General features: G+C 37.4%; 2 protein-coding genes across 2 annotated transcripts in view; both read left to right on the forward strand.

Annotated features, from left to right (window-relative positions):
* The window catches only part of myo15ab (myosin XVAb), a gene marked incomplete at its 5' end in the record, with an annotated part of 46,078 nt that extends 43,284 nt beyond the window's left edge, over positions 1-2,794 (forward strand). The window contains 5 exons of the mRNA XM_081362349.1: positions 136-269; positions 594-727; positions 833-966; positions 2,475-2,615; positions 2,685-2,794. Of these exons, the coding sequence (XP_081218475.1) occupies positions 136-269; positions 594-727; positions 833-966; positions 2,475-2,615; positions 2,685-2,786 (645 nt within the window). The 3' untranslated portion in view covers positions 2,787-2,794. The remainder of the gene's footprint in view (positions 1-135; positions 270-593; positions 728-832; positions 967-2,474; positions 2,616-2,684) is intronic.
* Positions 2,795-4,036: 1,242 nt separating this feature from the next.
* Positions 4,037-14,655, forward strand: alkbh5 (alkB homolog 5, RNA demethylase). The gene is made up of 4 exons (XM_081361681.1): positions 4,037-5,290; positions 5,906-5,986; positions 6,078-6,203; positions 13,270-14,655. Exons 1-4 carry the CDS (start codon positions 4,617-4,619, stop codon positions 13,445-13,447), a joined length of 1,059 nt encoding a protein of 352 aa, XP_081217807.1. The 5' UTR covers positions 4,037-4,616; the 3' UTR covers positions 13,448-14,655.
* The last annotated feature ends 691 nt before the right edge of the window (positions 14,656-15,346 follow it).

A 15,346-nucleotide genomic window follows, 5' to 3' on the forward strand; every position in this document is an offset into this window, starting at 1 on the left:
ATATAATAAATTGCTGGAGCACATTTTATTAATAATGTTACAGACATTTTCAAAAAGTGCACAATTATATGCTAATTAAAATGTACCTGCACCTATAATTCCTTCATAATTGTATGTGTGTTTGTGTTTGCACAGGTTCTGCCAGACTACGTGAAGGGTCTGCTGAATATCATACCTCAGGGAAAGATCAGTGAACAGCAGTTTAACCAGTTTGCCAAACTTGCTGCTCTTAAACACAGAGCCAAAGACAGTCGCTACACACCTACTATGTATGTTTCAACTTTAGACATCCTACATTCTTTACACAACCTTATTTGTACTAACAATCTTTTTTTTATATACTTACATTTTACTTCATTTTCACCCTTCAGAGATAATTCTAATGTGTTGAATTTCTGCTCAAGAAACTTTTCTTATTATTATCAATGCTGAAAGTTGAGCAGCTTAATATTTTTGTTGAAACTTTTAAACAGCAGTCTATTTCTCTTTTTTACAAGTATCTGTATATAACTATATAAGTGTCCTGCTATTAAAAAAGGAATAATATACAAAAGCATAATGACTTGAAATGTTGACATGTTCTCTCTCTGTAGTCATGAGTTGACAGAGTACATCCCAGTTGAGATCTTTGGGAGACAGGGGCCTCAGCAGTGGATGCAACTGGTTGCCCAACATGTACATGCCGTCCAAAGCCTGAACCCTCACCAGGCCAGATCCCAGTTCCTGGGTATACTTTATTCTCATCAGGCCAAACACCCTCATTAACTTTAAATTTTTTTTAAAATAAGATAAAACTATGATAACTATGATTGTGTTTGTGTGTGTGCTTCAGGTTTGGTGTGTGCATTTCCCATGTTTGGATCGTCCTTCTTTTACATCCAAAGCAGCAGCAACAGCACCATCTCTGCACCATGCATCCTCGCTGTCAATCAGAACGGACTGAACTTCCTGCACAAAGACACTCATGTGCGTATTACAAACACACACAGACTTTCAAAAGCTAATGTTTTCAGTTTTACAAATTAAAGTGCCCTTATAAAGCTTTTTCGAATATAACCTTTTATGTAGTGTGTTATACAGCTGTTTGTGAATGTAAAAGGTCTGCAAAGTTTGAAAGATCAAAGTGCATGACAAATAAAATTATTGTCTCATAAAAGAAATAATCGATTCTGAACTGCCGAAATGAGTCGTCAGAAATTCCAGTCTCACTTCCTTTTACATACCTATACGTAACAATGTAACAAATTTGCATAATGATCTATGGTCTTCCGCCTATGGTCTTCATTGGTTGCCACTGCAAACAACAGTGTTGGGAAAGTTCACTTTCTACATGAACTAGTTCAAAGTTCAGTTCACAAATTTTAAAATGAACTAGTTCAGTTCATAGTTCATACTCAAAATTTTGAACTAAGTTCACAGTTCCAAAAATGAACTAGTTCATAGTTCTTTTTTTCCATGTTGCTGCGAGATATTATTTTTCAAAATGATTGCCACAGCCTATATAGAACCATAGACAATTAGTTTAGCAGTTTTAACACTGAAGCTATGCGTCAGAGTTTTCCCACCCTCACCGACCTTGTCATAAAACTCGTTTAAATGATCATACGATGCCTCCTTGCTGCTTTTTGTTTTGATTTGTAACGCAAGTGATGAGTCGTTCATGAACGTTCCATTCACTAAGTCCGTCTGTCACGTGACAAATGAACGAAAGATTCGGAAGGTAAAGTAATTATTTATGTTCCCTGTATAAAAGATTTTTGACTGCATTATAATGATTTCTTAATTCGGAATATGATCAAGATTGCGTAGGTGGATGTGCTCTGGGAATTTGCCAGTTAAAAGTATAACATTTAAAGCCCCTTAAATGAACGAAATGACTCGAAAAAAGATTTGTTCATTTTGATGAACAAGATCGAACAAGAGAGTCAGTAGACACTGGCGGCTGGTGTTGCCAGATTGGGTGTTTTTTCCGCTACATATTAAGGCCGGTTTACGGTGTGTTTTAGCTGGGTTTTCGTAAAAACACCTCTATAGAAATCTGGCACTTTACTGAACAAGGTTAATCTGAGAGAGCGTGGCGTTCACAGACACCAGATTGAACGAGTTCACAGTAACGTTCATCAGGCAGTAATACAGTACGTTCAGTTCACGTTCACCCAAAATATGAACGAGTTCATGAACTATTGTTCAATGAAGATGCTGTTTTCAGCGCTGAGAATCCACTTTGCATGCGCTTGTTTCCGGCACTCACTGAAAGCGTCAAACCAAACACAGTCAGAGCAGAATAGGCTCTTGGAAAGGAGGGGTTTAGAGAGACTGAATCTACAAACACACCGTTTTCAGACACTTTGAGAAATTAGTATATTATGAGAAAATTAAAGTGTTTTTTGACCTTGGATGCTTGTAAATCTCCAAAACAAATATAGAAACCTTTAAAATAGCATAATAAGGGCACTTTAAATTTCTATTGGCAGGAGATGCTGGTGAAGTTCCAGCTGAAGCTGGTTCAGTCAGCTCACACACAGCGGCCCAGCGCTGGATCCAGTTATCCTTATGTGGACATCCTGATAGGAGACTTAACCAACCACAGTGTCACACAGTTACAGCTGGAACAGGTAACGCACATTCAGCACATGTATGACTAGTATTAATGAGTGGTTTATGACCATATGTGTTGTTTGTAGGGTCTGGAGCTGTGTCGGGTTATCGCCATGCACATTGAGAATATGCTCTCTGTGCGAGAGAAGAGGCTGACGCTGCCACCCAGTGAAATCACCATGCTGTAACAAAACACATGTTCATGCATTCTGTATGTGTAATTTTTTATTTATTGTTCATCTCATCATAACTAAACAAACCAAACCTCTTAATGCGATGTTTGCACTAATCATGTGTATTTGATCACATGTTATGTATAGAACACACGCGATGAATGAAAAGCATTATTTTTGTACTGAATGCGTAATATTTATACAGATGGATTATTATTTGCCTTGCTTTTGTGCATCAAAACATGTAATGTAAAATTGTTCCTTGATATCTTAGATATGAAAGTAATCAAGGTATAAATGTTTTTGTATTAATCTTTTAACACATGCACATACAAGTTAGATTGAAGAGAGATGTTACTCAGGAGAACACAATATGAATGTAATATTTTTCACTCTCATTATTATCTCACACAGACTGACAATGAAATGGTAGTTTTCAAAGTAGTGTAATGACAAATTTTCAGTCAAACTTTGTATATTTAGCTATTCGTTAACATATGGGGCCTGTGGGTTGTTAAATTTGTATTTTTTATAGATTTCTTAATACATTTATTGGTATAGCCTAAGTTTATAAATTGTCCTACTGTAATTGTCTATAACTCTCAGTATTTTGGAGAAACTGGAATATGATGTTCACATTTGTGTTTTCTATAATGATCTAATAAATTAATAAGATTAAAATACAGCATATTATTATTATTATTGGTAGCTGCATAGCTGTCTGTTTTAAAATTATGTTTTCATTATGCAGAATGAGATTACTAAGGATGCCCCTCAGATTTGAGCCTTAGAAACAATGATCTCTTGTACATTATGGGTTTTTAACTGGCTTGCAACTTTTGCACATCAATTATTTTATTACATAACCCTTTTTATGACAAAATATGTTGATCCAAAAAAAAAAAAAGACCATGACTAAAGATGTATTTTCATTTCAATTTAAATAATACAAGGAAGTTATAATAATAATAAAATATTGAAATGCTGTTCTAGTTTTATGGAACATTTGTGTTGTTGTAATTGAATAAAAATTATAAAAAATACAATAATGATATCAGCAGCACGTGTTCCGGACATGTAAGAGCTGTTGAGATCTTGAGGACCCAGGTTCGAGTCTGTCCTGGGTCATCCCATTCCCACTCTCACCCGTACTTTTTCTGTCTACAAGTTAGTGTTATAATAATAACAAAAATAATGCTTAAATATGGCAATACTTTAATTTAATCGAGAATGCCTTATATAGCTGAAGGGATTTACTGACAGCTGACCGCGTCGCTCATTGGCTGTCACTGGACCAGACCCTCATGCCTAGTTGCCTACGTGCAAGGCTTGACGCGCATGCGCAGCCACTCAAACAGTTTTGGTTACACGAGTTTACGTTCTCTTCACCGCTCTGTACAATCCTGAAGCAGCAGAATAACTACTATCTCTTGGATATATTATAATAAGCTGATCAGCACAGCTTGCAGTGACCAGAAGGCGTGCTATTCAAACAACATGCCGCTGTAAACCTGTGTGCACTGGAAGCTAGCGGTGTCGCAGCTGTGCTACGTGCTAATGTTATGGGACTGAACCGCAGGAAAACGCCGCCTGTGATTGACAACACACTCTCTGCGTCGCGTTACACACTCAGCCGGGTTGCTCGTGGAATGGGGCAGTGGAAACTTTGGTTGGATTAATTTGCTACAACAGGGAAAGAGGAAGCAGGAGGCACCGCTCCAGGCCTTCGGTCACGTCTCGCACTACTTCAGTGACCGATACTAATATTCTAACATGGGGACCTGAAGTGAATTCAGGATAAACAACATTTAAAATTCCGCAAAATTTCGGACTTTGCTCTTTAAAATGGCCGGTTTTACGGATTTGCGGGAGAAGCTGAAGTCGATGACACCGCACAGGGACACTGTTTTCGAGCACAGCAACGGCGAGAAGCGCAAATACCGCGCGTCGGATGACGATGATAGTGAGTACGAGGAGCGGCGGGACGCGGAGGCGCGCAAAGTGAAGAGCGGCATTAAGCAAGCGAGTATTTTCACGCAGGAGGAGTGCGCGCGCATCGAAGCAAAGATCGACGAGGTGGTTGCCAAGGCAGACAAGGGGCTCTACCGGGAGCACACGGTGGACCGGGCGCCCCTGCGGAACAAGTACTTCTTCGGGGAGGGCTACACGTACGGCTCGCAGCTCGAGAAGCGCGGCCCCGGGCAGGAGCGCCTGTACTCCAAAGGCGAGGTGGACGAGATCCCGGACTGGGTGCACGAGCTGGTCATCGATCGCCTTGTGGCGAACGGCGTCATACCGGAGGGCTTCGTTAATAGCGCCGTGATAAATGACTACCAGCCCGGGGGCTGCATCGTGTCCCACGTGGACCCCATCCACATCTTCGAGCGACCGATCGTGTCCGTGTCGTTCTTCAGCGATAGCGCGCTCTGCTTCGGCTGCAAGTTCCAGTTCAAGCCCATCCGCGTGTCCGAGCCCGTGCTGCACCTGCCCGTGAGGCGCGGCAGCGTCACCGTCCTCAGGTGGGGGGGCTTTACCAGCACGGACACTCGCTAACGTTACTGTGTTGCGATTCATGTTCAGGACATTCTTATCATGATATTATTTGTAGTGATAAGGTAATTCGGTAACACTTTACAATAAGGTTTCGTTAGTTAACTACATTAACAAATACAGTAACAAATGTGTTGCTCATGTTAGTTAAAACATTACAAATGTGTTTAGTTACATTAGTTAACATGAACTAAGAATGAACTGCAATTCTGCAGCATTTATTAATCTTAGTTCATGTTAGTTTCAATATTTACTAATACATTATTAAAAACTAAAAGTTGTGTTTGTTAACATTAGTTAATGCACTGTGAACTAACATGAACAAAAACTGAACAGCTAGATTTTTACTATCAAAGATTAACAAATGTGTTGCTCATGTTAGTTAGATAATATATTAATTAATATTAATAAATGAAACCTTATTGTGGAGTGTTACTGGTAATTCCATGGTGATTTATACTATAGTAGTGTATAATTGCCATATTTGCCTTGGAGTTTACATGGTACTTGAAAGGATAAAATTCACAAGTACTGCCATGTTTATAGTAAAATATTAAATTCTTGCTCATGCTCTTTTATTTTAGTGACTACGCAGCCGATGACATCACGCATTGCATCCGCCCCCAGGACATCAAGGAGAGGAGAGCTGTCATCATTCTCAGAAAGTGAGTTGTTCTGGTTGAGTCAGAGTTGTTCTTGAAAGCTCTGGAAGCATATGTGGGGGTGTATAATTAGTCTTGGTGTGTTTTATTGCAGAACAAGGCCGGATGCCCCTCGCTTGGACTCCAATTCACGGAGCCCGTCCATCCACTCTTCGGAGAGACGACACACACTCAAAGCCAAACGCTCACACCGCAAGGCTGACCCAGATGCTGCGCACAGGTACTTGCAAAGTCGTTCATGCTGTTTACATAGTGGTGCTACTAACCCTAACCCTAACTATTTTAGCCTCCTTGTTTACTTACTCTAGTAATAACAATAAATTACGCTTAATTACATGCAACTAACCCTAAGTATATAGTGTTGATTAATATTAATAAGTACTTAAATGCATAATTACACTGTAACAAGGAAACCTTAAAATTAAGTGTAACCCCACTAAAACTCATCCCACTTTGTGCTGTAGGCATGATAAATACTAGGGGTGTAACTATATATCGTGTCACAATATATCACAATACAAAAATGCAATATGTATCATGGATAGTGACAATATGTGTATGATTCACCCAAAACAAAAATTACTGTGTGAGAAAAAAATTCAAGTTTTCAGAGTTTTAGTGTCAGTACTACAATAAACTACTATATATAATGTTCAATATAATGTATAATAATACAATGGGTCCTGTATATATTGTATATATATACTATATATATAAATATTTGTGGGTCCTGATAATGCCAAATGTATTATGGCCTATATTATTATAAATATATCTAGAATATTCGTCTAAAATAACTGTATTTTCAGCTTCAGAATCATGAATATTTTTATTCTGGTGTCTCTATTGTTCTGTGCATTATGTTTCCAGCACCAAGTCCAAACAATGTAATGTCAAATTTAGCATTTTAATCAACAGTGCATTTTTTGTCAACCTTTTATCATATGTCTTAGAGTATCGAAATAATATCGTATCGTGATATGTATCGAATCGTGACATGAGGGGATCGTTACACCACTAATAAATACCTAAAAGTGTGGCTTGTTAAGGACAGTTGATCAGGCTGGATTTTCTTCAGAAATTATAAAAACCTAGTTTTATTATTTAAAGTGCACAAATGTAATTTATTTATTTACTTTATTCAATTGGTTTTATACCTAAAGAAGTAAATATGACAAATGTTTCAACTGATTTGGTGTCTAAAAGACCAGTGTAGAAAAGCTGTTTTGTTTGCTTAAAGTTGGACCCACCGGCCATCTTGAGATCACGTGCAACTATACTCTGGTTTATCTTAGTAAACCCCATTATCCCGCAAAATAATGAAATCATACCCTGCTGATCAAAAGTGTGGGGTCAGTAAGGTTTTGTTGTTTTTTGTTTTTCAGCAAGGGTTCATTCAATTAAAAAGTTTCTTTTCAAATCACTAGTTACTTTAACATTATATTAAAAGATTTCTATTGCAAATAAATGAGCAACAAATCAGCATATTAGAATAATTTCTGAAGGATCATGTCCAGGGCTTTAGGGGCTGTTTACACCTGGCCACTTAATGCGTTTTCTGTGATCGGATAGCTATCCGATCGTGAAAAGACCAGGGCCCGTATTCATAAAGAATCTTAATGCAAAGAGTAGCTCCTAGTGACAAAATTCTAAGAAAATTCTTAGAAATGTGGGCGTTTACTCTTAAATTTAAAGAAAAAATCCTAGTAAAGAAAAAAGTAATTCAGAAAGCATCTTAACCCTTAAAAGAGGTCTTAAGGTCAAAATTGTTAGGAGCACGGACGAGGACTTTTAAGAGGCTTAAGAGTTTCTTTAGCAGAGGAGAAAATGGCAGAAAGACGAAGAAGGAGAAGAAATGTGTTGCAGACAATGGATGACAGTGAGTTAATAAGACGCTTTAAATTAGATCATGCAGGGATCATGTTTGTGACAGATCTTTTTAGAGACACGCTAATATCTCCAACACAGCGCAGAAATGCCATAGCGCCCGAAATGAAAGTAATCACTACATTACGATATTTGGCAACTCGGAAAATTCCATGTTTGATACATTAAAACCAACATTCAAACCACCATTTAAATAGACATGCCAACAATCAGTGTAATTAGAAAGAGTGGAACAATTTTTATCATTCTAAGCCAAGCAAATACCTTATAGGAAATCAACAGCATGGTTAATAAAATAAGGATTTATATAATGTGTGTGTGTGAGAACGGTCAAATAGGAAAAATTACGCATGTAATTTCAAAGTGAAGGCTTAGAATAGACCCTATACTTAAAATCACTTTTTTCCCCTTCTTGGACAACCAACCAATCACAGTCTTCAAAAGATTGTGTCATACATAGCAACGGGGTCAACCCCGCCTTCTTACTAAGATAAAAGTTTTTGTCTTTTCCTTACTCAGAGTTGCTCTCAGATCAGTCCCGAATTGCTCTTAAGCTAAGACTCCTACGTAAAAGTTTTTAAGCTAAATTAAGAGTTTTCTGAGAGGATTCTTAGAATCTTTATGAATACGGGCCCAGGTGTAAATGCTCTCCGAAACGCATTCGAGACGGATTTAAATCCGATTGCTCAAACCACTTCTGGAGGTGTTCTGGGCCGCATTACAGACGAAAGTAGAATAAAAAAAAAAAAATAGAAAGTGGAAAGAAGTCTAAATGCATCTGGTTGTTGAAACCACATCCCCACACTCCTCCCAACAATGCTAAAAATAAACGTGTGAGAGCGTGTCATAGGTTATATGTCATGTTATAGCCAGATATGCATCACCGCGGCGGATTATCTCTTCATCAAGCCTAGCGCAAACTACCTCAAATAAAACTGAAAGTGACTCACAATCATCTTCATTAAAAGTTAAAGGGATAGTTCACTTTGAAATTTAATTTTGGTATGTTTTAGCTTACCTCAAGCCAAGGGCATCCAAGATGTAGGTGTCTTTTTTTCCGCAGTAGTTTCAATTTTGATATTTTTAGGTCAAACCGTTCTTGTCTCTCAGTCATTTAATGCAGGTCTATGGTCACTGTCTCAAAGAGCATGCACAGTCCAAATTAAAACAATTCCCCATCGTCCAAATTAAACAATTCCCCATCGTAAGTACACATTGATGGCCTAAGACACGAAACGAGCGGTTTGTGTGAGAAAACGAACAGTATTTATATCGTTTTTACCTCTTATACACAGCCACGTCCAAGTGATCTGAGGGTGCTCGCGCATCCTGGTGTGTGACGTGTGCGCAGACTGGTGCATATATACACTAGATGTTGCCTTGTCTACGGCAGTTCATTGGAACGAATGTCTTTAAGGCGACATCTAGTGTATATATATCTATGCACCAGTCTGCGCACACGTCACACAGCAGGAAGCGCCCGCGCCCTCTGATCACTTGGACGTGGCTGTGTCTGATCAGTAAAAACACATGAAGTGACCAGGTGTAAACCGGCCCTGAGACTACTTTTCCTGCCGGTGTGACTACATTTACTACCGTTACTACACAGCACTGGGAGATCCAGGGAGAAAGTGTTTGATTTCGCCGCTGTGTAGGGATGGGAACCGAGAACCGGTTCTTCTTCAGAACCGGTGCCCAGTGAATCGATTCCTTGGAACCGTTAGCGTGCCTGCTTAACGATTCCGCTTATCGGTTCCGCTCGTCGAAATGTGACACGACGTCACACACGTGCTGCGTTGTTTTGGTTCGGAATGTAGCAAACACTATGAGTAAACATGGCATCGAGGCAGAAGCGCTCTGACCGCGTCCTAACTACATGCGACGCGACGGCGCGACACGCGATAAAAAGTATCATTTTTCATAATCAAAGTTTAACCAGACGCGACGATTCTATTTGAAACGGATCCTATTTTACTGCGACGTCGCGAAAGTGTCAATGATAATACCAGGTACTATTTATGTGCTTTATTTAATGTTAAAAGCGTGTATAATGTGACTGAATATCATTTACTGCTCCCAGCTTTGTAGCTGTAAAAACAACAATGGATAAGTCACATCATATCTTGAAATTAAACAAATGGAAACAAAAACGTTCAAAATGTGAAGAAAACCCGTGTATTATTTGACAAAGATTGTTTAAGTAACTCAATAGCCTAATCCCAATGAGCACTGTTAATATTCCAAAAGGCACAAGCTTTTCCTTTACTGTTTTCAGTCTGTGTTTTTAGTTTTTATGGCACATAAATGGCAGTTTTATTTATTTTTTTGTCCGGACCAATTAATGTGAAAATTATCAATTTGATCAGATATTAAAGCGAGTTAATACAAACAAATTTGTTTTTAGTTCCTCACCCAATAAGAATCGATAAGAGAATTGATAAGGAATCGGATCGATAAGCAATATCGATAATGGAATCGGAATCGTTAAATTCTTATCAATTCCCATCCCTACCGCTGTGTTAAACATTGCTGCGAGATCTAGTGGGAAGCAGTCAAATTCAGTGCAAATTATCTGATGTGAACAATAGATATCAGATCAGACAGCGCTGACGAGGAAATCAGGAGAAACACTGTAACATGAATAAACAAGTTATAGAAGGCTTTTCAATCCTCAAATCACCAACATTCACCATGGGTTTAATCATGTATTAGCGCTAACTGTTAACCATGGTATTGTGGCAGAAATAGTCTTTTAGACTAAATAGTCTGTTTTTATATTATTCATTTTGGTGTTCGCACAACCTTTTGAGAGTGAAATTCAAGCACTTTTCAAGGTCTTTCAAGTGCTTCACACTTTTTCCAGCACTACAACGCTCTAAATATTATCCAGTATAAATGTTAATTTTAATATGATGACCAAAAAAAATTTGTTTTGTATGTATGTATGTATGTATGCAGGGTCCGAAATTAACTTTTTGGCTCACCTGCCACGGGGACTGGTAGATGAAAAAATCCACCAGCCAAGCATATTTTTTACCGGCCAAAATAATAAACAGCCTTTTTTTTTTGTCACATATACATTCATTCAAGTACTTTTAATTGAGATTATAAGGTAGGCAAATTATGTTGAATACAAACGTAAAAAATTGTCCAGAGCAAAATTTGAAATGTATAATAAAAAAATAAAAAAACTATATATATTGATCAAAATATATGAAATATTACTATCATTGGGGTAAAATAATTATTATTATTTTTTTTTGTCAGTTTTGTTTCCTGACTCATGTGGAAGGGAAGGCAGAACGTCCTCGGTTAAGTTACTTACGTAACCTCGGTTCCATGAGAGATAAGGGAACGAGTATTGCGTTGCAAACGCTATGAGAAAACTAATTTTATCGAGAAAAGAACGGCCAAAATGTAACTTAAAGCAGAAGCAGCCTGGCCAGCGGCGGAGTATGCACGATCCGCGAGTGCTGAAGACGCTCTGCACGGCTTTTTTGGGGCGACCGCTTCTTCCAGTGGCGGCAGCTTCACATATCCTTTTTCCTCAGCGCCGTCAACAGATATATACGTACACGTATATACGTAGAGCGTTAACTGTACGTACACACCACCGCCGACTTGAGCTGCAAAGAAGCTCTGTCAAAAAGTACAGGAAAGCTTGACGCTTGTCCGCTCTGAATAGTGAGTGCGCGCACGCGGCCGGGGCTCATTCACTCGCGCGCGCTCTCTCTCTCTCTCTCTCTGCTCGGAGGCAGAAGAGCGCGTGCGCGCTGACAATTTTATTATTTTGGTATGAACATTCACCCGCCACTGTGGCGGATAGCCTTTTGAGATATACTCGCCAAACGGAAAATCTACCCGCATTTGGCGCTTGGCGGGTGTTAATTTCGGACCCTGCATGTATGTGTATGTATGTATGTATGTATACATGTATTTGTTCTTTTGTAAAAGTTTCAAGATGTAGGAAATCTAACACGTGGCAAACACTTTATTTTAAAATAAAAAAGAGAGGAAATTACAACTATAACCAGTAGATGGTGGCAAAGAATTATTGGCTTATTAGCCATTTCCACCTAATATAGCTTTTTTAAATTATAAATGTTTTAATTAATTTACATTTAGATATTATGAAATTCCTATTATAAAATATCAAATCATCAAGAAATAAATGTGTCAAAGTTTGATGCTTCTTGTTCTGAAGTATGAAGTAGGAAATGTCAAGAAGTCTCATCAAAAACGTAATCTTCCAATTGTGAAGAATTAAAGAGCACTCCTTTTCAAGGTCAAGGTCAACTTTATTGACAATTTCTTCACATATACCAGACAAACAAAGAAATCAAACTTGAATTTCTCACTAATCAACCAACGGTGAAATATAAATAGAAATAAATATATACAAAACACACAATTTTTTAAGAAAAACAAAATACTTAAAAACCAATACAGCAGAGAGAGAACTTCCTGTATTCTAGAAAGATAGTACAATATTTCTATATACAAGAATTAGCAGCAACCCAGGTTTTAAAAGTATATAAAAAAGTATATATGAGATATAAGCACAAGCTGTCGGTCAGTTCAGTGTGATACTATAGAAGAACAATGATACATTTAATAAGAGTAGAATATTTACATTTAAAAAAAAAAATAATAATTTTATCTGCATCTCAACTCTAGCTCAGCGCTTCACTGTAAAACGTGCATATCCAAGAAATAGACGCGTAATATCATTAGTTACTGCTCTTGTTAATGCAAAACAATATAAATTTTATGAAAAAATGAACAATACCCCCCCCCTCAGCACTACCAAATCCAGTGCAATCTAGTGGCACTGGTGTTACTGGTGCTGAAAATTCAGCTTTCCATCACAGGAGTAAATTACAATTTAAAACATATTGAAATAAAACCTGTTATTTTAAATAGTAATTATCTTTCACTTATTATTACTGTTTTTCTGGTCAAATAAATGCAGCCTTTGTGAGCATAAGAAATTTCTTTAAAAATCTTAGCGACCCCATACTTTTGAATGATAAAGTAGGAGAGAGATAAGCATGGAGGGTATTTCTACGATGTGTTTGGTAACTACAGATTTTTGCTTTTGCAAGATGCAGTATAAAGTCCAAAAACACATCACCCTGCTGAACCGGCTTGCTTAAGTGCTTAAAGGAATCAGTCATCGTTTACTCTCCCTCATGTCATTCCAAACCTTTATGCTGGGGTCACTATGAACTGTCATTGCGGGGGGGAAGTAACAGCATACAGGTTTGTAATGACATGAGGGTGAGTAAATGATGATAGAATTTCCATTTCTGCTTGACCTAATCCTTCAAGACTAACGAAGTTGTCACATTCCACACATGCATTTAGCTTAAAAGCATTTTGCTCTGTTCCTCCCTCAGGCCTCGTATTTTAGAGATGGACAAAGAGCTGCAGAGGCGTTCCCTCCCCTCCCGACAGAGACGTCACGGCGACAGCAGTTCAGAAAACTCCTGGAGGAGAACTGACGAGAGAGAGCCGGGCTCACGCCACACACACGACCACGCTCCCACGCGACGAGTCAAGATGAGACGTCACTGAGACGCAATCAGAACTCACTGCTTATCTCCTCAGACGCCTTTACGTTTGCTCAAACCAACAGTGACTCAGTAGAAGAGATGCTTCTGGGGTGGGTGGACTCAAGGACGTTAGACGCTGGCTGCTTGATCTATCTATTCAGACATATCAAAAATGATACTTTAATATCCACTATATTTTGTTCTGTGTGATTAAAGGAAATGTATGGAATAAAAAGACATCTAAACTGACATGGAATTCAATCATAATTCACAATTTCGCAACTTTATATGCCAGTGTCATGCATATATAGATCATTCACATAATATCAACTACAACTGTGTATTGGTCCACTTTTTCAAGTAAACTTGGGTGATTTGTTTTTTTCTGGCTTTAAGAATTGTGTCGGATAAATTCTAAAACGGAAGCTTAGAACAGGCCGTCAAATCATCATTTACAGAAATGTTTTGTTTTTGCAAGAGAAAGCGAGAGGGAGAATAAATTGCACGTTTTGTTAATGCTGAGAGTCAAGTTAATACTGTGATAATAAAATGTGTCTTTGATTTCCACACAGTAGCTTCTCAGTGCTTTCCCCCCAGTGAAGGGTGGTATAGCCATGGTAACTCGTCCTGTTTGACAACCGTGCTGTTTAGATTCTTGACTTCTGATGAAAAGAGTTCATTCAGATGTCGTTCAAGAGCTGTATGAGACTGTCATAATGGCAACAGTATATGTTTTATTTATGTTCATACTGTTTAGTTCTGAGATTGAATGGAAGTGGAGAACAAGTAGGAAAAGACGATAAACTGTGTCCCAAAAATGCCATTGACTACAAGACTATACTTTGTATTCATGAGGCTGACACGAGACTATTTTTGTTTAAAGGTTGAAAACAAATGGAGTAGATTTTGCTGCACAAAAGATTAAAAGGCACTGTGTGTTTCGGAGGTTCTATGTTCATTCTTTATTTTTCTAGTTCTTCATGTTTGTTGTATTGTTTTGCAGTTAACTTTTAAATTCCAAACATTCTCGCTCAATGTTCCTTGAAACTCTTACTAATGTTAGTTTATATTTGGGGAGTTTTTTTTTTGTTTTTTTTTAAGTTCAAATTGCTTTGTCCATTAATATGGAATAGGAACATCAGGTTGAACATTTTCAGGTTGTACTTAATTTAACATGCATCGGAAAGTAAAAAAATAAATAAAAAATTGCTCCAGTTCTGATATTCATAATTTGCACTATGCACTGTTTTATTTGGTTTAGAAGTCAAAATGTAAATATTTCGTGTGGCTATGCAACCTTGAATCGCTACCCAATCAAATCCCACAGGTTATTTCTTCAGACGCTGGTTGTAAATGAAAGGAATGTCCACTAGATGGTACGAGAGAACTTTCCACCAATTATTCACAGATTACAATATTAGCTTGATCACAATGTTGCTTGATAATATGGAATGTTTTAAATTATTTCGCGGAATATCACAAACTACATTATTTATTAGTTTTATAAACATTATATATATATATATATGTGTGTGTGTGTATTTTATATAAACATATATATATATATATATATATATATATATATATATATATATATATATATATATATATATACATATATATAAACATTATCAAGTGCCAATGCACAAAATAATTATTCAGTTTGGAGTGTTTTGGTTCTCCATTCAAATGCGAATGCAGCTTTATTATTCTGTTTTCAAGAACAACATACGTTTCATTTATTTTCTACTTTGAACAATAGAACCAAATACAGAAGCGATAAAATAAGTGTCATAGTGTAAGAAAATAAAATACGAAACCATATAATTTATCAAAACTTTTTTCATTTACATGTTACACCAATAGTATTTAAAATAATTTATGAAAATAAAATAAATATGTGTGGATCCTCCAGTTAAAA

This window comes from Scardinius erythrophthalmus (genome assembly GCF_964197995.2).
Source record: "Scardinius erythrophthalmus genome assembly, chromosome: 3".
NCBI lineage: Eukaryota > Metazoa > Chordata > Actinopteri > Cypriniformes > Leuciscidae > Scardinius > Scardinius erythrophthalmus.